The 21,946-nt window shown below is 38.6% G+C and overlaps 1 protein-coding gene across 2 annotated transcripts in view; it reads right to left on the bottom strand.

Annotated features, from left to right (window-relative positions):
* Nucleotides 1–11,070: 11,070 nt before the first annotated feature.
* The window catches only part of LOC135202429 (paired mesoderm homeobox protein 2A-like), a 43,766-nt gene continuing 32,890 nt past the window's right edge, over nt 11,071–21,946 (bottom strand). For both annotated transcript variants that reach the window (XM_064231824.1, XM_064231825.1), the window contains one exon: nt 11,071–12,475. In XM_064231824.1, the coding sequence (XP_064087894.1) occupies nt 12,021–12,475 (455 nt within the window). In that variant the 3' untranslated portion in view covers nt 11,071–12,020. The remainder of the gene's footprint in view (nt 12,476–21,946) is intronic.

Below are 21,946 nucleotides of genomic sequence, written 5' to 3'. Positions count from 1 at the left end.
AAAAAAAACCAACGTCAGGGACCCCTAGCAAAATTTTTAAGCGAACAAAACCCCCGAAATAGCTATTGTTTTACATTTTCGCGTTATATTCCTAAACTATGAATTTTATCTAAAACCTTTTATATTTGAAATTAAAGTAGATTAAATTACCTTTCTAATGATATATAATGATGCATAAAACCCTGAAGATGTATTTTTTTCGATTTTTTTCTTTCAATAGGCATTTTCTAAAATCAGCTTCGCTGCACTATTAATATATAACATTGTCTCTATAAATTACCTGTATAATGGTGTATAATATGTATATTTTACTGTTTGCGAAGGTGGTACCGCAGTTTTGAAAATGTTCCCAATGAAGTTCCGTATATGAGATAAATCAAAACTTTTCCGCTCTTGAAATAACAAGTCATGTGAATAAGATGATAGTCATTAGAAGTTGTGGCAGTAACGCACTTACTATGGAGCTTCATTGGGAACATTTTCAAAACCGTGTAGTACTACCTCCACGAATTGAGTAAAATACACATTAAGATACGCCGTTATACAAACAATTTATAGAGACAATGTTATATATTGATATTGCAGTGCTATATGTTATTACAAAATGCCTATTAGAAAGGTTGAAAGACAAGTTCGGAAAAAAATAGCTTTTTCAGGGTTTTAACGTCAACCGTTGTTGGATCATAAGGTGCTATGCTAATGCCACAAAGAATGCGTCATTGTGATTTTATATCAATAGAAAGGTAATTTAATCTTCTTCAATTTCGTATATAATAATGTTTTCGATAAAATGCAAAGTTTAGGAGTATGACGCTCAAAAGTAAAATAATTGCAATTTAGGGGGGATTTTGGTCCCTAAAAATTTTGACAGGGGGCCCCGAGGTTTTTTTTTTTTTTTTTTAATCTTTTGTTGGTAATTCTAGGGACCTGTCAGAACACGTTGGTGAAGGCTATTATTTGATTACAATTTTTTTCCCCCAATTAAACTCCAATATGGAGTTTAATTGGGACCCCTTTTCGAACCATACCACCTTTACAAATTGAGTAAGATGTACGTATATTATTATATAATATTATATAGAAAATTCCTTATATTTTAATAATGCAACGAAAATGTTTATTTAAAAAGTTGAAAGACAAAATTCGGAAAATGCATTTTCAGGGTTTTAACATCAACCTTTGTTGAATCATAGGTACTAGACTAACAAAGCAAAGTATACTTCATCATATATCATTAGAAAGGTATTTTTATCTACTGTAATTTCATACACAATAATGCTTTCGATAAAAAGCATGTTCTAGGAGTATAACGCAAAAATGCTTTAAAAAATCGCGACTTGGGGGATTTGCCGCCTAAACATTTTGCTAGGGGCCCTGCATGGACTTCAGGTTTTATTTATCTATTTACTTATTTATTTTCATTCATTTATTTATTTTTGAGGGAGGAATACTAGCGACCTACCAGAATAAATTGTGGAAGGAATTCTTTGGTTCTAAATTTTTTCCCAGTTCAGCCTCTTCTAATGCTAAAGTTCCCTTTCTATAAGAAATCATTATAGCTTTATTTGTAAGTCATACATAAACATAAGTCATGTAATTTGTTGCAAGCTGTCCAAAATATTTATAAAAATGTGCTATTGCTAATGTTTGTGAAAAAAAGTACCTAATTATTTACAAGAAAAGTAGATAGAAGCTAAATAACATAAGGTTCTAGAAAAACCACCATCAATTTGTTCCTATTCTGTATCATTTTGAATGCATCAATTTTGTGTTTGTTTCTACTTGCTTTTAACTTATTATACCATTAATTCACTAGCTTTTCTTCTGTACCATGAATACAGCACGCTAACTTTGTTAGCATTCATTACCTGTCGCATTGAGTTTGATTGTAGATTTATTTTTAAGTCACTGGCTGGGGTGGAACTTACTGTCGAAGAGCTATGGCCTCTGTTGCTTACGGGTCTACGACAGTTCGCCGCGTGCCAGTTCGCTGCAGAGCCAGTTCGCCGCGGCGACAGTTCGCCGCGAACCATTTCGCCGCCAATGTAAAAGCTGGCAAACATACACTGAGTGTATTAAATTAGGAATAGGATAATAGGAAAGTATAGCCTAGAGATTGATAATTTAGCACGTTAGTATTATTATCATTTTGTCAATGAAAAAACCAAATTTGCCTCAAAATGAAGAAGCTAATACAAAACTTCTACAGTTTTTGACTCGACCGCATCTATTCAGAGATTAAAGGAGGCAAACTACCATAAGTTGGGTTAGCGTGGTCAGACAGTTTGCCAAATGCGTAAAGTCATCCTCGCAGTTTTTTTCACTCGACCGTCTCTCAGAGATCAAAGGCAAAAATAGGCAAATATAAAGAAAGATTGTTTTGAAAAATTTAATCATGAAACTTCATTTGAGCACTATATAATATCTAAAACTATATAATATCTAAAACATGATTCATACCGTATGACACATTAGATCGTGCTGTCTCTTCAGAAGTTGTGTGCTAGTCCTCGTAGATAGTCCATGTTCTATTACGATAATCATTCACGATAGTTTCGATTCTCTCATTAAAAAGTTCATATCGGGGGTGGGGTAGGGTGGGGGGGGGGGCAGGATTTCCAGCCAAGAGTCCTTCAATTTCAGTGTCTCTAAGTTTTTGCGATCGAGTAAGTCCTTTAATGAATTTCCATATCGAAGGCCGAATTTCACCCAGTGTGACTTGGACAGAACGATGCCATGCCTCGACAACGGCACGACTTGTCAAGTCCGTCAGGGCTGTCATCACTTCAACGTTGACTGCGTCTCCGAGGTGTGTATGGGCATCAATACGCTTTGTTATTTTTCCTTGGTGAACATGAATATGCGCCTTGCAGGAAGAACGTTGATCACAACGCCAGAACTGCGTTTCGCCGTCTTTTGAAACCTTATCGAAAACGTATGTCGTGCCGTTGTCAACGAATTTCTCCTTTCCACGAACGGACAAAACAGGCGGCATTATGGCTTTGGAACGATGAAGAACAGAGCACAGAGCAATGAAGACTTTAAGTGACGACTCTTGGTTCGTGCGGTACTTATATACTATACAATTTTCTATAACTCACCTTGTGGTAGTTTGCCTCCTTTGATTTCTGAGATACGGTCGAGTGAAAAAACTGCGAGGATTTACTCATTTGGCAAATTGTTTGACCACTGTATTAAGCTTCGTAAGCTTCTTCATTGGGGCAAAATTGGCTTTTTCATTGAGAAAATGATAATACCAATAATGATAATAATAGTAACCTTATAAATGATCAATCTCTAGGCTATACTTTCCTATTATCCTATTCCTCATTTAATAAATCCTGTGCATGTTTGCCAGCTTTTATATTGGCGGCGAAATGGTTGGCGGCGAACTGTCGCCGCGGCGAACTGGCTCTGCGGCGAACTGGCACGTGGCGAACTGTCGCGCGGCGAACTGGCGGCGGCGAACTGTCGTGCTCCCGTTGCTTACACTGTTCTAGAGGGTCACAGTACAGATATCTAGAAGATCCACTGCACGCTTTGGACTTCTTTCACACAACCACCCTCCACTCAGAGCTTGTTTGTAACAATGTGTGAGCATTGCCAGTAATGTAGATCGCGTCATAACTGTCTCTCTTTTCTAGTTATATTGATGAAATGATATGAAACTTGACGCCATCTTTGAATTGTTTTCTTTAGCCTGTATGTTGTTATAAACTCTTCATATTACATTTTCAGCTTTTTCCTTGGGAAAATTTTACGAACTATATGAACTTGTAAGGGCGCCAAAGTTCACCTTGCCTGGGACGCAAATTCCCGAGAGATGTATGTGAATATTGCAGCAGCCCGTTTATTTTCATATGCTCCAAGGTTAGGTTAAGGAAACCTGATGAGATTAATTTCAAAAAAATTCTGTGGTTAGTTTTTGAGATATGGCGTCCAGCTTTTTCAGGGAAAGGTACTGGTAAATTGGTTAAATTTCGGGAAATGTGGCCTGGACGCCAGCATTCAACCCTCTGGCACCAACTGCCAGATGTCACCATGGTGGGTTTATTTCCGTTATGTAATTCCAAAACCTTGTCACTAGATGTCTCAAGTATCAAGTGACGAAAAAAACAAATATAAATAGCAGTAGGAGAATTTATGACTTTTTCAACTACAAAAGAAGGAAAATCATGTATACACGAATATATATACTTATATATATATATATATATATATATATATATATATATATATATATATATATATATAATAATGAGATGACAATTATCTCGTTATTCTTTTGGTAGCGATAGGCCAGAGCGCCAGACAACTGGTAACATTTCTTCTCTCTCTCGACTGGCAACAACTCTCTCTCTCTCTCCCCTGATACCCAACAGCTCTCTCTCTCTCTCTCTCTCTCTCTCTCTCTCTCTCTCTCTCTCTCTCAATCTCTCTGTTATCTAGGTCATCAAATCAGGGTAGTGAATTACAAAAATATGCATTTATTTAAAAGTAAAGTATCAACTGAATAACTCAGATTCTTAACAGAATGATTAAATGGAATGTTAACTCAAAGCCTAAATAACTCAGATAACCCTCGGTAATCTAATAGTCTACACAGTAATTAGTCAACACCATTTCTCCAATGAATAATCCCACGCTTCTCCAGAAAATAGTTCCCCTCTACCAGATCGATTCCCCCACATTCTAGAATCGCCTGTTAGGAGACAGGAGAACACTGATAAGCCCAAGAACATAATCAAAAGATCACATAAACAGGTTATCTCTGAAATAGATATTCAAATACAATCCAGTCACACTTTGGCTAAAACAGATATAATAACTCACCCATTTCAGGACAATTTCACTTTCACCAATCAGAAACACGTTGGCAGAGCCATCCCGGCTCTGCCTTCTCTCCCCATAACAGTCTCTTCATGATAGTCTACATTTCCTTAATATGTAGGAAAGAGGCTCACATGTACACACAAACTCACACCCATTGTTCAGAATGTTCATGCCCTGAAACTGCCTTAATCCAGTTTCAAAGTCACCTCTACATAGCTCTCATGGCGACAGGACGAAGGCACTGATTTGCTAAGCCAGCAGACTTGATCATACCACCTCGAAGAAAGCTGTGTAAGCATTCCTAAGCTGTTGCTCGGACCACTCTATCTCAAATGATGACTCCACATTCTAAGAAATGTCACAGCATATCACATTATACATTATTTAAAATATATCATAGCAAATCCCCCTTTTTATGTAAAAGATTTATATATATATATATATATATATATATATATATATATATATATATATATATATGTATATATATATATATATATATATATATATATATATATATATATATATATATATATATATATATAGGGAGGGAAAGAGAGAGAGAAAGCGAGGGAGCTGTAACAGAATCCAGTACACGAGTTAACGCTGGTCAGTGGTATCGCTATGCTTGGCCCCCGATTTGAAGTTCCCTTTGTAGCTAAACTTAACCTGTTGGTGGTCAAAAGCAGATATTCTCGCCATATCCTACTATACATCTCATGAGAAAATGAATGGATAGGATTTTAACACAAAAGACATGTTTATTTATGATATTTTGATCCAACTTACGTTATCAACTTTGTATGAAGTCACTGAAATTATAGTTAATGTTTTGAATGAGTGCAAGCAATTTGATATTACTGCTTACACGCCTTACAGTTGATATCTAAGAAGAGACGATGAAGAAGTGGGACTTGCACAGGGTGACATTTTGAAGAAGAGATTTTGGAGGGTCACAAGTCTACCCTGTTGTTAATGATTTTGTGCACTGTTTTGATATACTTACATGACAACTATAGTTGAAGATTAAAACTTGGTAATAGAAATTAGGCTAGTGTTGAATATACGGTTGTGAGGAAATTGACGTTACAGTATTTGATACATTTGCGTATAGTAAGAGTTGAAGTTCATTGAAAATTGAGCTCTATAATTTCAACTACAGGTTTACTAATTACTATCACTATTATTTTCCTTCATTCACATGGATATATACATTCATAATTAGTATATTTTTCTACTTACAGAATTAGTACATTAGTTTTGTGAAATTTTCTCTGGCCCCTTCCCCCAATAAACACACACACACATATGCACACACACACACACACATATATATATATATTATATATATATATATATATATATATATATATATATTATATATATATGAATAATTATCTCATCACCGTGATTCATATAAATCATTCGAGCCACAAATGTCCTTTAATATCTAATTCGCTCTACCTCGGAATCGATATATTTTCATATATGTAAACCGAAGGAGAATTTTTAGTTGATAATAATTTCGTCCCCTCATGGGATCGAACCACCGTCCAGTAGACAGGCACGAAATCAGGCCGACATTGACGTTACCGCTTCGGCTAACAGTGTGGCTATAAGTTTATACCGATTCTGAAACTTACAAATCACCGTCGAACTCGGTTTTACGGTTTTACCATGTTAGCCAATTCGAACGTTTGACAAACGTAGCCATATTATGAATGATTATCACATCACCGTGATTTATATAAATCATTCGAGCTACAAATGTCCTTTAATTATTCATAATATGGCTACGTTCATCAAACGTTTGAATTGGCTAACATGGTAGAGGGGGTTGCATATCGATTCTAATTACGAAAATACCAAGTTCGACAGTGATTTGTAGGTCAGAATCGGTATAAACTTATAGCTTCACTGTTAGCCGAATCGGTAACGTCAATGTCGTCCTGATTTCGTGCCTGTCTGCTGGACGGTGGTTCGATCCCATGAGGAGACGAAATTATTATCAACTAAAAATTTCCCTTCAGCTTACATATATGAAAATATATCAATTCCGAGGTAGAGCGAATTAGATATTAAAGGACATTTGTAGCTCGAATGATATAAATATAAATATATATATATATATATATTAATATATCTATATATATATATATATCATATATTAATATTATATATATATATATATATATATATCTATCTTGGTCCCAACCAAGCACCTCCACTGATGGAATGCCAACTACGCCACGGACGCTGGTAACCCATTCCATAATCAAACTCGCCACATAACCCCCACCCGCAACCCCAACCCCACGGCAACACGGCTATCCTGGGGTGAAAACAACACCCTACTTACCCCTCCCCGCCCGAAGAACACCCAGGTCTTACCCGTTGTAATCAGGAAAGACCGCGTCCGAGTCAGGCTTCCCGAAGGGCTCTCTTAAGCCGATTCTCCCGTGGCCTTTGGAGTTACTACGTACTGTATTAGCTAAGAGGAGAGAGAGAGAGAGAGAAAGAAGGGAATAACAATAACAGTGAGAGAGAGGAGAGAATAGCACAGTTATCTATCAGAAGAAAGAGACCATGATAATTATAAGTGTATAAAAATGTACAGTTTTTTTACCTATGCAAAAGACACACGCTTGCTGCCATAGACTGACATGACGATTACGCACTGTATAAGCAGGGGGAAGAGGAAATTGAGAGAGAGAAAAGGGAATAACAGTGAGTGTGGAGAGAACAGCACTATTAGTTAAGAGGGGAGGGACGACGACGATGATGATGATGATAACTGCAAAGAAAAAACAAGTTTTCGTACCGACTGCATAAGACACTGACTGCTTGCCACCATTGACGCCCGAAGTATATTTTCCAAGGCTGGGGCAAATCTTAATACATACAACGCATGGATAGTTAACGGCATCAAGCAAACACTTTTGTTCCTTTTTGAACTAGTAGGTTAAGTGAAGCAAGATGCGATAAAAAAATACAGAAAGTTACAATTTGGGGGTTTGTGGTTTTTTTGGGGGGGCGGTTGGCGGGGGAGACCAATAGCCTTCCTTACCTTGTCTTCGGGTGCCCATGCTAGCCGCCATAAACCGACATTACTTATTGTATTAGTTAACAGGTAAAAAGGGAATAACAGAGAGGAGGGAATAACACTGTTATTCATGAGAAAGGAAGAGATAATGATGATGATAGTGATAAGCGTAAAAAGCAAAAAGTTTTTGCAGCGAATTCAAACGAAGACAGGGACCGACATGATGTACTGTATTATTAGCTAAGAGGAAAGAGACTGAAAGAAGAGAATAATAGAGAAAGGCCAGAGTAACACTACTATTTATGAGAGACGAAGAGATGAAGATAAGTGTATAACATGAAACACAGGTACTTCAGCAAATGCAGAAGAAGATACGCGGCTTGCCGTCATAAACCGCCATTCTGTAGTGCATACAGTGTGAGCCAATAGGAAAGAGGGAGAGAGGGGAAGGGAACAACAGTTAAAAAGCAAACAATAACACTGCAATTCATAGGAGGGGAAGAAACGATAATGAAGATGATCATACGTGTAAAAAAAGAAAGAAAAAAAAAAGTTTTGCAGCCAATTCGAAAGAAGACTCACTGCTTGCCGCGACATAAACGAATACCACGACTTCGTCCGACGGAAGAGTTCATTGAATTGAAGACTATCTTTTTGCTCGTTCTCACGAAATGAAAAGCTTACTCAACGGGCATGTGATGATGGATTCAAATTCTAGGACTGAACATAGGCGTAACTGCACGTGCCCCCCCTCCCCCCCCCCCCCCAATTTTGAGATCATATAGCTTGTAATAAAAGCCGAAGCTTGACTTTCAGGTTATTATTATTATTAAAGTTTTATACATCAAGTAGTTTGGCTGCTTTTTTTTTATAAGAAGATAAGTGGAGTTTCACTATATTAACTGTAAGAAATAAATCGTTTCTTTCATTATCGCAGGAGTATACGTCTTCATTTTCCAGACGTTATGTAAATGTGAAAGAAATGTAATCAAATCCTGTAAAGAAAATAATTTATGGAAACAAAATCCGTGGATAATGTAAAATTTGGAAATCCCACTGTTTACGCATATCACAGATATATTAAATGATTAATTCCAATATATTTTTTTCTATTTTAGAATGAGCAAACGTTAATTTTCATTCTCTTAATTACATTTTGTTTACTGCCAAGTGGTTTTATACATTGCCGAACCATTACATATAATATCTATTATTGAAAAATTATTTAAGCAAGTTTGAGTTATATAGAAACGTGATTCACAAATTGATAGGCTTAACTTTTAAAACAACCTTAATATCTTTCCATATGACTTAAAAGAAAAAACGATGAGTATTATAATCTGTGCATGCCCAGTGCCCCCTACCCATATTCAGATCTGGCCCCCAGGTGAATATGTTACGCCTATGGGGCTGAATTACTGAATTTTAAAGAGATTGTGGATTCATCGATTTTGGCTTTGCAGATGGCATAAATTCAACCGGTTCATGTATATATATATATATATATATATATATATATATATAATATATATATATATATGTGTGTGTGTGTGTGTGGTGTAGTGTGTGTGTGTGTGTACATACATGCGTTTGTACGTACAGTACCATATAAATGAATATATTTAGCAAAAATTATACGTTCATAACTAACTGAATTTTTGAAGTATTATATCTTACCTGGAAAACTACCGGACTTTTTGAAATATTTTCAAATTCGTTTCTCCAACAATAAAAAGTACACAAAAGGAAATAAAAAATTGAAGACAGTTTCATTTCAGGACATGTTTACTTATACCACCTACACACCGATCTGTGTTACATGATAGAAAAAACAAAAAAACATTTGTACAACGTTCAGATTGGCATTGTTGATGGCGATGGCGGCCATTATATTCTGTCTGATTATTTAAACAAATCAATCTAAGGAGTATGAAAAGGAATTTTGGATTGGAATTAAAATACGCTTCATAATATATGTACACACACATATATATATATATATATATATATATATATATATATATATATATATATATATATATAATATATATATATATATATTATATATATACTATATATATATATATACATATATATCTATATATAATATATATATATATAGTATATATACAATAATAATAATATATGTATATTAATTATTATATTATTATATATATATTTATATATAATACATAAATATATAGATTATATTATACTAGATATATTATAGTTAATTAATATATATATATATATATATAGAGAGAGAGAGAGAGAGAGAGATGAGAGAGACGAGAGAGATGAGAGATGAGAGAGAAGAAGAGAGAGAGGGGTGCCGCAACCTCGGCATATAGCCGTGTAGCCGGCGTCTCAACCGTCTTGTGAATTGGAGGCGGAGAGAGAGAGAGAGAGAGAAAGAGAAGACGTATTTTTTCTTCTTGTTCCCCTCTGTAGGTCTTCGCAGCCCTGGGAAAAGTAATCAAGTTTTTAAATTGGAGACTGTGTTCGTCCCAAAAGGAAGACGCAGAAGTGGCACATTCCCGACTTCCGCCAGATAGGTTGGAAGATGCTCTCGGAATTGCCTTAAATATTTGACGGGTGGAGGGGGAGGGGGGGGGGTAAATTTGCCTCTCATTATGAACGTTTCGGCGTCTTTTGGTGTCTGTTTTTCGTAAGCTCCTCCTCCTTTGTCCGTTTCTTTTGATTTTGTTAGTTACTGCTGCGTGCTGGGGGGATTGGGGTTAGGGTTGGGGGGGGGGCGGGGTAATAAGCTTTCTAAACTGGCTTTTTGCTGTGCATGATGATACATCGATCTCTCCAACTCGACCTCATGGTTTTTGCTTTTCCATTGCGATTTCTCGACTGATTCTTGGGATGGAATCTAACACAATATTTTTACCTTAGACCAAGCGCTTGGACCTATGAGGTCATTCATTGTCGAAAGAGTGTAACAAGAGGAAAGCCTCGCAGTTTTTTACTATGAAAGAATGATGAGGAGAAGGTTAGAAAGTAAAATGGAAGAAAGTGGATATGAATGGAGAGTGCAGTAAAGGAGTGGATCCGGCGGCAACTGCTGGGCGACGGACGGACGATGCGAAGAACCTCAGTGATTCATACCAAGATCTAGGTAATCTAGATCTTGATTCCCACAATGCCCTGTGTGAGGTAACACTGACGTCAGACACCTCCTAGCGGGTCGATTGATTTGTGAAAATCAGACAGAAAAGACAGGGCACTGAGGCATTTCAGCCATTCACCGCTTAAAGACAATGAAAAAGGGAGTTGGAGTGGTTGGACAGCAACTTGGAAAAGAAATGAAGCGGGAATGGACGTCAAGCAAAAGGGTTAACAGGAGCATTGCAAACAATCATGAGTTACGCCTACCGTGTGCCATTTGAGGGGCATTTATTGCACTACAACCTGCTTTACCCCTTCCGACGGGCAACAAAAGAATAGTAAAATCATCAAACAGTCATATCCATCGCGTCTGTCAGTAGCCTGGCGGCGATGGACACAAATGCAGTAGATGTTGAAACGACGTTTTCGCGAAGAAATGGCAGGTGGTCTTAGCCAGGATAAAAAGTGGAGGCTTGAGAACGGAGCTACTGATTCTTGCAATAGACCGACGTTGTTTGGTGCTATCTAAATGGAGTTACAGTTATGGAATAGAACTGATTGATTTATTATGAAATTGAGGTCTTGAAGACCAAGCGCCGGAACCCATCAGCGCATGGAATAGTTACAGAGTAGTTTGATAAAGTTACTGTCAAACCGATGAAACTAGAGACAGCACAGCTCAACAGAAACATTGTTTCACTTATGTCCCGGTTAATGTAACAGAGCTACAGAATACTAAGAGAAGTGGAGGCCGGGAGGGAGGGGGGGTGAGTGAGGGGACTTCAGGCAATTATATATTTATTGTATGCATATGTGGATGTTCTTAGAACCCCCATGCATCTTTTATCACCAACAGTGTCGCATAAACGTGATGGTATAGATATACGCTTCCAACAGACTGAAGAGCGGTAGTACGGCATCTCATATCCATGAAATAATGAATGTTCCAGCAAACTGCTGCTCTCAGCTTCAGCAAACTCCCGACCTCAATCTGAGATGAGAAGAAGAAGAAGAAGAATCTGGAAGAACCTTAATCGCTGCTCATGTTGATGAAAGAGGACGTATGCTCTCTCGCCCGCATCCTGAGCTGAGCCAAACTCGTGGGCGTCAGGTTCAGGCTTGTAGGTGATAGGCTGAGGCTCGTGGGCGGCAGGGAGAGTGACGTGGGCGTGATGGGCAGAGTCGAGGGCGTGAAGGACAGACTCGGAGTGAGACTCAGGCTGTTGCCGGGGAAAGAGAGGCCAGCGGGCACGAACGACTGATGGTGGACGGGTGGCTTCTCATCCTCCTGCTCGGCGCCCCCGAGGTCGGGTGGTCGGACACCCAAGTAATAAGGGTTGGAGAGGACGGGCGAGGGCGCCGACGGGACTGACGTTGGGGAAGTGGGACTGGAGGGCGGGGGAGGAGTCGAGAGCGTCGAGGCGAAGGGGGAAGTCCATTCCATTCCCAGGCAAGGGATCGACACTCCTGGAGGAGATCCAGATCCTGTTGAATGAGACACAAATGAGAATCATTGTTTCCACGGCGTTCAGGTGAGCAGATTCTGGTGTTGTTTCTCACCGAGACAAAAAAGAAAATATGAATACTTTATTAAAGAAACATTAATATCATTATTATTGTTATCCTTATTTCAAGAGAAATTATTATGATTACCATTATTTTTTAAGAAATATTATCATCCATTATTTTTGAGAATTATTATTATCATTATTATTGTTGTCGTTCAGAAATTCACAATATCGTGAAGAACAAACTGTCATAAAAAGGCACATTTATATAGTAGAGTACAATATTACGTACTGCGTAAAACAAACAGACTTTCAAACACCGTTCCTCATCAGTGTTGACGTTAATCAAAATGTTAAGTAGCTTCCTTATGAAGAGCTGCTATCTTCTCGCCCCGCCCCCTTTTAGATGCTCTTCATAAGGAGACTACCCTCTTGCCGCTTCTCACTTAACATTTTGATTAACGTCAACACTGATGAGGAAAGGTGTTCGAAAGTCTGTTTGTTTTACATAGTAATTTGCTCTACTATTTAATTGTGGATTTTTATGACATATTATCATTGTTATTATTTTTAAGTAAAATTATTATCATTATTTTTCGAATTGTCATTGTCATTGTTATTATCATTGTTTAAGGAATATTATTATCATTATTATTCATGAGAAACATATTTATTATTGTTTCCAGTTTTCATGGGGCAACAAATAATATATTAGAAATATTATTAATCTTTGTTACTTGACAAACACTACTCAGAAAAAAAAATCGACCTTCGTCATTGCGACGCCAAAGAATGAAACACATCAAACAATTACATTAGTCAAATAGCAACGATTTACATTATGCTTTAGGATATCGTACCGTTTAGTTATAAAAGGTCCGAGAAACAATAATTTTTTCACCATGTGTTAATGTGGTTACAAACACACACATTCTATACATACATACATACACACACACACACACACACACATATAGATATATATATATATATATATATATATATATATATATATATATATGATATTCCATTCAAACTCACACATATATATATATGATATTCCATTCAAATTCACACATTTGCATGCCTCAAGGTGACACTTAAACATTACAGAAAGTTCAGCCAGATTGAAGATGTGATATATGTGAGAAGACATTGTATTCTATAATAGATGCCAAAGAATGAATAAAGAAATGGAGTCATGGGAACCCTACGACGTCTATACAACAAATCTCTGAAGATTGTAGAAACATTGCAAGCATCGTCCATTGATCCCTGACAGAAATTCCTGTTTTCCAAACGCCGTGAAAAAGCAGAAGGTTTAAGTCGACCTTCACACCAACGACTGACTCAAACGCTGGAAACCATTGAAAAGTCTTTGCAAAGAAAGTTGCCTGGTGGGAGCTTGTGACGAGATCAGCTACTCAGTCAAGTCTATTTTCATTATTACACCCTTTTTTAACTTGACCTCTGCCTCTGTCTGTCTGCCTGTCTGTCTTGTAACTCAATTTTCAACCTGCTCCCTTAGTCCGATGGACTTGAAATTTTGTATGGTTGCTCAATCTGGTGAAAATACATCTTTATATGATAGGTAGGTCACTAGTGACCTCTAGTGACCCCACAGTGGCCTCTCCCAGTATCTCACGATTTGTATAACTCTTCAGCTTTTTCACTCGGCAGAATCGACTATATAATCCCTTCCCCCCCCCTCCATCCCACTCACACAGCACAGGACAAAGCTGTGTCCTTCCTCCTAAGGAGGTAGCATCATCCCCATACCTGTTTGTTTTTTAAGTTTCGCTATAATAAGAACAGCTTCGTGAGTTTAAAGGTGAATTTATTATTTTAGTTGCACACTGATACTGATACTGACAATGATTAAAAAAATAAAAAATAATAAAAAACAAGCCGCAATTGAAAACTTCCTCTCAGTCCTGATAGATAGCTATGAGTGATGTCCTAAGCTCCCCATTTATACCATTGATCGTCGTCTTTCAGTAGTCAAAGCGGGAAGGCGGTATTCTTAACTATGTTAGCATTTTAACATAGCTAAATTATGGTGTCTTGTGCCACATAAACCAGAAAGACATAAGGAAATTTGTACATTTTCATTGCTTTCCAAGAAATATTCCCGCAGGTGACGTCATATCTGTAGTATGACGTCTTCATTCATTTAGCAGACGAATTTCCGTCAGTCAGGCTTGGAGTAATTACATTATGCTTTATGTCAATTACACTTGCAATTAGAATTACCAGTCGTATTATCAAATTGCAATTACAACTAAATATTATATAGGTGTTTTAAGTGTCAGAGATTTAGTCACCACAAGAGTGGAATATGCAGCCAGAGCCACGACACTGATGCATGCCTACCAAGTTTAGAGCAAAGGGCCACACGGTAGCCCGATGCCCAAACTGCAAGCAACACCATGCATGGTTTAAGTCGGGATGTCCTACGAGATTGGAAAAGATATGGAAGATGAAAGGCTTCCCTCCTCCATCAGCAAGACCTCAAGAGCGTCAGCCATCTCTGCCCAGAAGACCGCCAATCAATCCCAGATTCGACCCAAGAACGAATCTGCCTCCTGGGCCTCAACTCCTCAACCTTCCCTTTCCGAAGCTCCTCCAACCCGGCACTACATTCCTTTAATCCCTCACCTTCTCCCTACCGCCACATTACCGCTCCCCAACCTCCTCCATCCCCTAAGAACACCCCTCCAACCCCCAAGATCACTCCTCCACCCCTATGAACATTCCCCCAACCCTACACCGCCAGTGGTTCCTGTTTTGCTGTCGAGGCAGGAACCCAGACTGAACTGAAGCACCGCCAACCCATTTGGAAGAAGAAACTCAGACTAGGAAACTGTCTGCAGTATTTCTGAATGGATCAACTCAGACTGAGCTAACAGTCACTGATCAATATCGATCTAGGGTCCTTCTTACCGTCGAGGAGCTTAAACATCTCCTGGACATAACAATTAATAAAGCTAGAAAAAGCTTTTCGAAAACACTGGCACCAGAACTCTTCAGTGACGCCATGAACTTCGAGATCGACCTTCCAGACGACCTCATTGGAAAAGAGTATCGTTTTCTCCATACGAATTATTCATTTGTTAACCTTCTTTTTCCTTGTTTTCGGCCGCCCCACGTCTAACGACCGAAATGTTTCAACTATCACTAACTATCTCTTAACTGTTACTAACTTCTGTTTCTAAAACTTATACATTTTCGTTTTTCCTTCATCGTTCGCTACCTCTGACAGTTCCCCGTTGGATGAGTGGATTTCGCACTCGGCTGCTAATCCGATGGTCCGAAGTTCGATTCTCTGCTCGGCCAACGCGGAACCAGAGGAATTTATTTCTGATGATAGAAATTAATTTCTCGATGTAATGTGGTTCGGATCCCACAAAAAGCTGTAGGTCCCGTTACTAGGTAACCAAATGGTTCCTAGCCACGTAAAAATATCTAATCCTTCGGGCCAGCCCTAGGAGAGCTTAGTGGTCTGGCAAAACTAAGATATACTTAACTTTTTTCTACCTCTGACGATCGATGATTTTTTTTTTCCCTTATTCGAGTAATGAAAAATGGTATTTAAACTCAATAGAGTTTTGCTTTTTTCCGTTTTTCTCCGACGATAAGTGATTTATTTTTCCTTACTGTCTCTCTTAATCGCCAGTAGGTACTCGCTGCTATCGATCTTTTTCTCCTACTGTTGGATGGTTGTCTTATGGATGGGTGCCTTAGGGGTCAAATAGGTTTGTAACTTCGCCTCTTAACCTCTCATTTCACTTTTTCAATGCATATAATTTCACTTTCACATCCACATGATCGTCATAAAGGGCATTTCATATCCTAAAAATCTCTCCTTTCACCTGCATAATATTCAAAATGACCTACGGGCTGCTCTATGAGCAAGATCCCGTGCTGGCATAAGGCCAGGTTGATCAAAAACAACAACAACCTTCCCTTCGCCTTCCTTCTCCATTCTCCCTCCCCTTACCCCTTCCGGTGCACACGAACACGTGTCAATCTATGTGTCCTCCCCTTCCATCCCTTCCCTTACCACTACCCCTTCTTCCGCCACCGTTCTCCCTCCTCTTTCCCCCATCCCTTTCCCATTTTCCTCCCCTCCCTTTCAATCTTCCCCTTCCCTCCCCCTTCCCCCTCCCCTTCATCTTCCCCTTCTCCCTCCACTACCATTTCTACTTCCCCTCCCTTCCCCTTCCCTTATCCTCCCCCGTAAATGAATTTCAGTTTCGTTTCGGCTACAGTTCTGTCAAAACTAAAAGTATAAAATAAAAAAAAATCATGAAAATTTAAACATGCTCTCCCTAAAATGCACTAAAAAGTTCAAAACAATTTTTTAAGACACACCAGGATTTTCTTACAATTAATCATGTCCACAAAAATAAAAGCATGGACCCCAACCGTGACAGGAAATGCCACAAAAAAAGAAATACTATACATATTCTTTTTTTATTTCTGGCCCTTGCGCTTGCAAAGCAGATTCCATTTAGCTGCCTATCGCCAAAATTTACAATGTATGCGCATCAAAGGTTTCCGAGTTCCTAGTTTCTTAGTTTTAGTTATTGTGGTAGTACAACAGGAAGCTTAGCAGTACGCGCCACGCTGTTGCCTTATTTCAAGCTGATTTTGAGTCAGTATGGGTCTCTCGCCCTTCAGAAAAGCCCAGTGCATTAATGGCGGAGCAGTTCATTTGTTTCCCGTGACGAGAGACAGAGGAGCAGAGGGAGATTTAAACGGACGTTCAAGAGTATTTGAAAGCCCTACGAAGCCATCAGACAGAGATGATCTCTGCAGCCAATCAAGAGGTAGATGTGCGATTACCCATCAGCCAATCAGGAGATGGGAGAGGGAGGATTGAGGGGGTAAGGGGATAATGGGGGTAGAAAGGGAGCAAGTCCCGTGATCTCAGGCAGAGCCGGAGTTTTGGCGGGATAATTAAACCCTTCCATAATACAATTAGTCAAGTCGACATCAAAACCTGGCTCAACTTTCAGCCGGCATTTGATCCAGCCGACATTAATTAAGCCTTGATCAACCTCTCCTATACTTAAGGCCAGTTTTATCTCGGTGTTTCGGGAAGAATGAAAGATAAAAGGTATAAAAAAAGAGAGACGTATTGTTTCTTCAATGGAGATATAATATGGTTGTTATGTTACGAATTCATCTCCAAACGAAACTGGGTTTTGGAATGTGAAGATTAATAATGTTCTGCCACCGGTCGACAAAAGGTGATCGAATCTGACAACGCGCAGACGCTGAACTTCTGTTTTCAGTGCCATCAGATTACCACATTACAACGGTAATTCATATAATTATTACATTGTAAATGTTAATTATATAGTTATTACATTATAAAGATGAATTATAGGCCGGAGCTAATCGCATGGGAGCCCGCAGCATATTTTCCAAGGGGGTGCAAATTTTAAAACATATATGGATAGTTTCCAGTATGAAGCAGAAAAACACTTTTGAACATTTGGACTAGCAGGTTAATTCCTAAAACAGTATCAGCGCCTGCACTTCTTTAATGAATAAACACATGATATATATATATATAATATATAATATATATAAATATATTATAATATATATATTATATATATAATAATATATATTAATATATATATATATAAAGCTATAATAGGTATATAATTATACTATATATATATATATATAGGATATATATATATATATGATATATAATATATAATATCATACATATATAGATATATATATATATATATATATTATATATATATAATATATAAATATATTACATAATATATATATATACTATCTATATATCATATATATTATATTATATAGATAAATATATAATAATATATATTATTGATAAATGACATAAATTATTCATTTGAAATACCAATTCTTTAAATCGAAAATTATTCACCTCTAAATATATTAATTTTCAAATAGATTATCATATTGGCTTAGCATAAAGATGTGACTTGAAATTGTTGTGAAATGAAATGATAGAGATTACATCATGGCACACGCGTATGGACGACGCAGATAATCTCTCTCTCTCTCTCTCTCTCTCTCTCTGAGTCTGCTAACCAAAACTTCCTTGTTTATCGTTCGCCTCCTCTCATGCTAAGTAGAGTAGTCGGCCACACGAAGATAAGGTTTATCGATGTCATTTGTCTACCACACAATTCAGAGATGGGTGTATTTATATGATGCCTTGATCCCTGAGGGACTGGTATTAAACACAGCGTCCCAAGGAGCTTCCGCCAAGATTAGTACTAGCACCTCAGAGAGGTGGATTCACACTGGGTTTATAGCCATTCGGCTCTTGAGACAGGAAAGGAGTGAGTTGGAGCAGTTGGACAGCGAGATAAAGAGATGCAGAAAATAAGGAGATAAAGTACAAAAATCCAAAAATGGAACTTCGGGGAAACCTCACAGATGTTGGACAGAAAGACCGAAGAAAGGAAAGCAGCTGGGGGTTTAAGGGACGGTGCAATCACCATAGAGTAATACCTACTGTGCACCAGATGAAGTGTACCGTCATTGCACCTCACTGTGGCATTACAAATAGTAAAAGGTGTTCTAGATACTCCATTCAATTCATTATGGTAAGATTAATTAGGCCTAATGCAGACAAGCCTAGATCACTAAAGGGTTGCTTTCAAGTAAATTCTTTTTTGTTGATTTAACCGTCTTCGACAGACTGTTCTTCTCTATAATTTTAGAATGTAAACAATATGTGGAAGTTCGTATTATTATTATTCTTATTATTATTCCACTTAAAGACTTCTTCAGAGGTATTATTGTTGTTATTATTATTATCATTATTACTAAAGCCGTGGAACGTATTGATAAAAGCGCGCACGAACGCATTCGTTCGATGTCAGGCTCACGAAAGAAGCCAGTCAAATGACCCTTCCCACGCACCCCCTTCTCTCCGCCTCCACGGACCTGAGACTAATCTAGCTGGGTTGGTAATTGGGGAGGGGGTGGGTCAGATGGGGGAGTGAGCGGTTTGCTCTTGTATGGTATCACGGAATGCAATATCCATATCTGGTCTCAAAAAGGTCGATCTCAAAGGTCGATCTTTTTTATTTTGAGTCGAATTGTCGATTTTTTAAAAGTTTTAATGGATTTACATGCATTTCTTTTATTTGTTTATTAAGATGTCACGCCATCTGGTGCACACGAGTGAATCTAACAGTGCGCATGCCCCCATTACCAATCTGTTTAAGGGGAACCAGGCATTCCCCTGCATCCCCGAGTGCAGGCAAGTGTCCGACCACCTTAGCAAAGCAGTAATAAGAACACTGAACTACGACCAAACGTTTTACCTGACACTATATGCCAGTGATGAGGGCGTAAGGGCAGGTATGTTCCAAGAGAGGGACCAGTTGCGCCATGCCTGCACCTACTATTAAAAAAAAAAAAAAAAAAAAAAAAAAGAACTGAACAAGCCACAAACAAAGCACAGCACAATCGAGAAACAACTCTTGGGGGTGGTCATCGCAATGAAGCGTTTCGAAACATACCATGCTGATCAAAAATAGCCGTTGGCAATCCTCACAGATCCGTACCCGCTAGCCTACCTCACAAACTTCAGAAATCAAAATAAAACACTAATGCGGTGGTACAACATCTCCAGGACTATAACTGGAAGAGCCAACATATCAAGGGCACTGATAATAAAATCGGTGATTTGTTCTCTTGGCACTAAGCCCATATACAGGACCTTGTAAATATTATTAGCAACCTGCAAAGTAAATTATCCCACGTCTCATATGTACGAGAGCTACTAAGCTCCCATGGCACTCTCGGCACAGTGCCCAATCTAAACAGACTATTCCTGGCACCTTAACCACAGAAGGTTGCCCCGGTTATTCTCTCATGTGGGCTGTAGGAAAATGACGTCCAGAATAATGCATTACAACTGTTCTCTAGCCTCAACAAGCATTTCTGTTGCATTTTATGCTACGTCTTGTTGCATTTGAAACAATTGAATTTTTTTTAGCATATATCATAGAGTAATAACTCGTGGGTATTTCAGTAATATTACCTGTGTTTAGCTAATTATCACTTGATATGGTGCTGCATTAGCTTGAACCTGTGTACGTCAGTAGCAGTGTGCAAATTTTATTTTGAACTTTGCTAAGATCACATTTTGACTGTCTTCATAAAAAGCCAGGTTAAATACCAGTCACCCTTCAGCTAGTGTTAAGGACAATAGGTTCAGTAAGCTGTAAGCTGGTCACCCCTTCTGGGATAGGTTAAGATTATTTCCATTAGCATGGGCAAAGACCGATCAGGAGGAAGTACTTAACATAACCGATGCTAGCGGCTCACTAGTGTAATCAGCGCCTCCGTGGCATGGTTGGTATGGTGTTTGCTTCCGACCTCGGTGATCGCGGGTTCGATTCTCGGCCATTCCATTGAGGAGTGAGAGATGTGTATGTCTGGTGATAGAAGTTCACTCTCGACGTGGTTCGGAAGTCACGTAAAGCCCTAGGTCCCGTTGCTGGATAACCACTGGTTCCATGCAACGTAAAAACACCATACAAACAAACAGAATCACTAGTATAAGCCTTCGTGCCCGAAAGCGAGTGGAATGTCTGCTTAAAAGGGGAGCTTTTATGGTTTTTTACACTGCTGGATCACTGATTCCTTTTATTAAAAGGGAAAATCATGAGACAGTTAAGGCAGGGGTAGACCTGCAGAGGATGGAGCAATGTGTAGGTTTTAGGAGTGGCCCACAACCTTCGTCAAGGGTTAGGGCAATGAAGTCTCTCCAAGGAAAATACCTGGAGATAATCGCAGTTTCCTTCTGACCAAGCCTCAAATTTAATTAACCTCCTACTACTTTTTCCCATTTCACTGGCAGAGACCATTTCTATGCAACCTCCTGAAGGTTTGTAAGGAACCACCAGTGAATCCGCATCTTGCTACGGTGAATCGCATCCAATGAGACAAGTGACCCTCACAGTTGAGAATCATGACCCTAGCACTGGACGCCAATTAAGAGCTCAGATCTCTTCAACCCAGAATCTTGTGTTCAAGCATCACCAGGAGGCAAACACAATATGTCCAGGGGAGGGTAATGGTTAGCGAGTGTACTTTTTCTCTGGCTCGTTTTTATTATCTCTCTGTAACATTTCACAACTCAAGTAAATCCCTTGTATCTTCGAACTTGGTAAACAGTGAACTATCATATCCAGTGTGTGACCCTGAAAACAGTGCATAATGTAACTCATTCCCTTTGCCAAGAAGCGAGTAGACTAATGCAATACCCTCCAATTTGTGTGTAAACTCATTGCTAGAGAGATAGTTGTCTTATCTGGAATTATATCACTTCCAGGAATGTTATCGGCGCCGTTTTCCAATGTGGCCGTTCTTCTGTGTTCCTGATTGCCAGAGGAGTCTCCCCGAACCCAGG

This window comes from Macrobrachium nipponense, chromosome 30 (genome assembly GCF_015104395.2).
Source record: "Macrobrachium nipponense isolate FS-2020 chromosome 30, ASM1510439v2, whole genome shotgun sequence".
Taxonomy (NCBI): Eukaryota; Metazoa; Arthropoda; class Malacostraca; order Decapoda; family Palaemonidae; genus Macrobrachium; species Macrobrachium nipponense.
The sequence above is the reverse complement of the archived record's forward strand: the minus strand, read 5'-3'. Positions and strand labels throughout refer to the sequence as shown.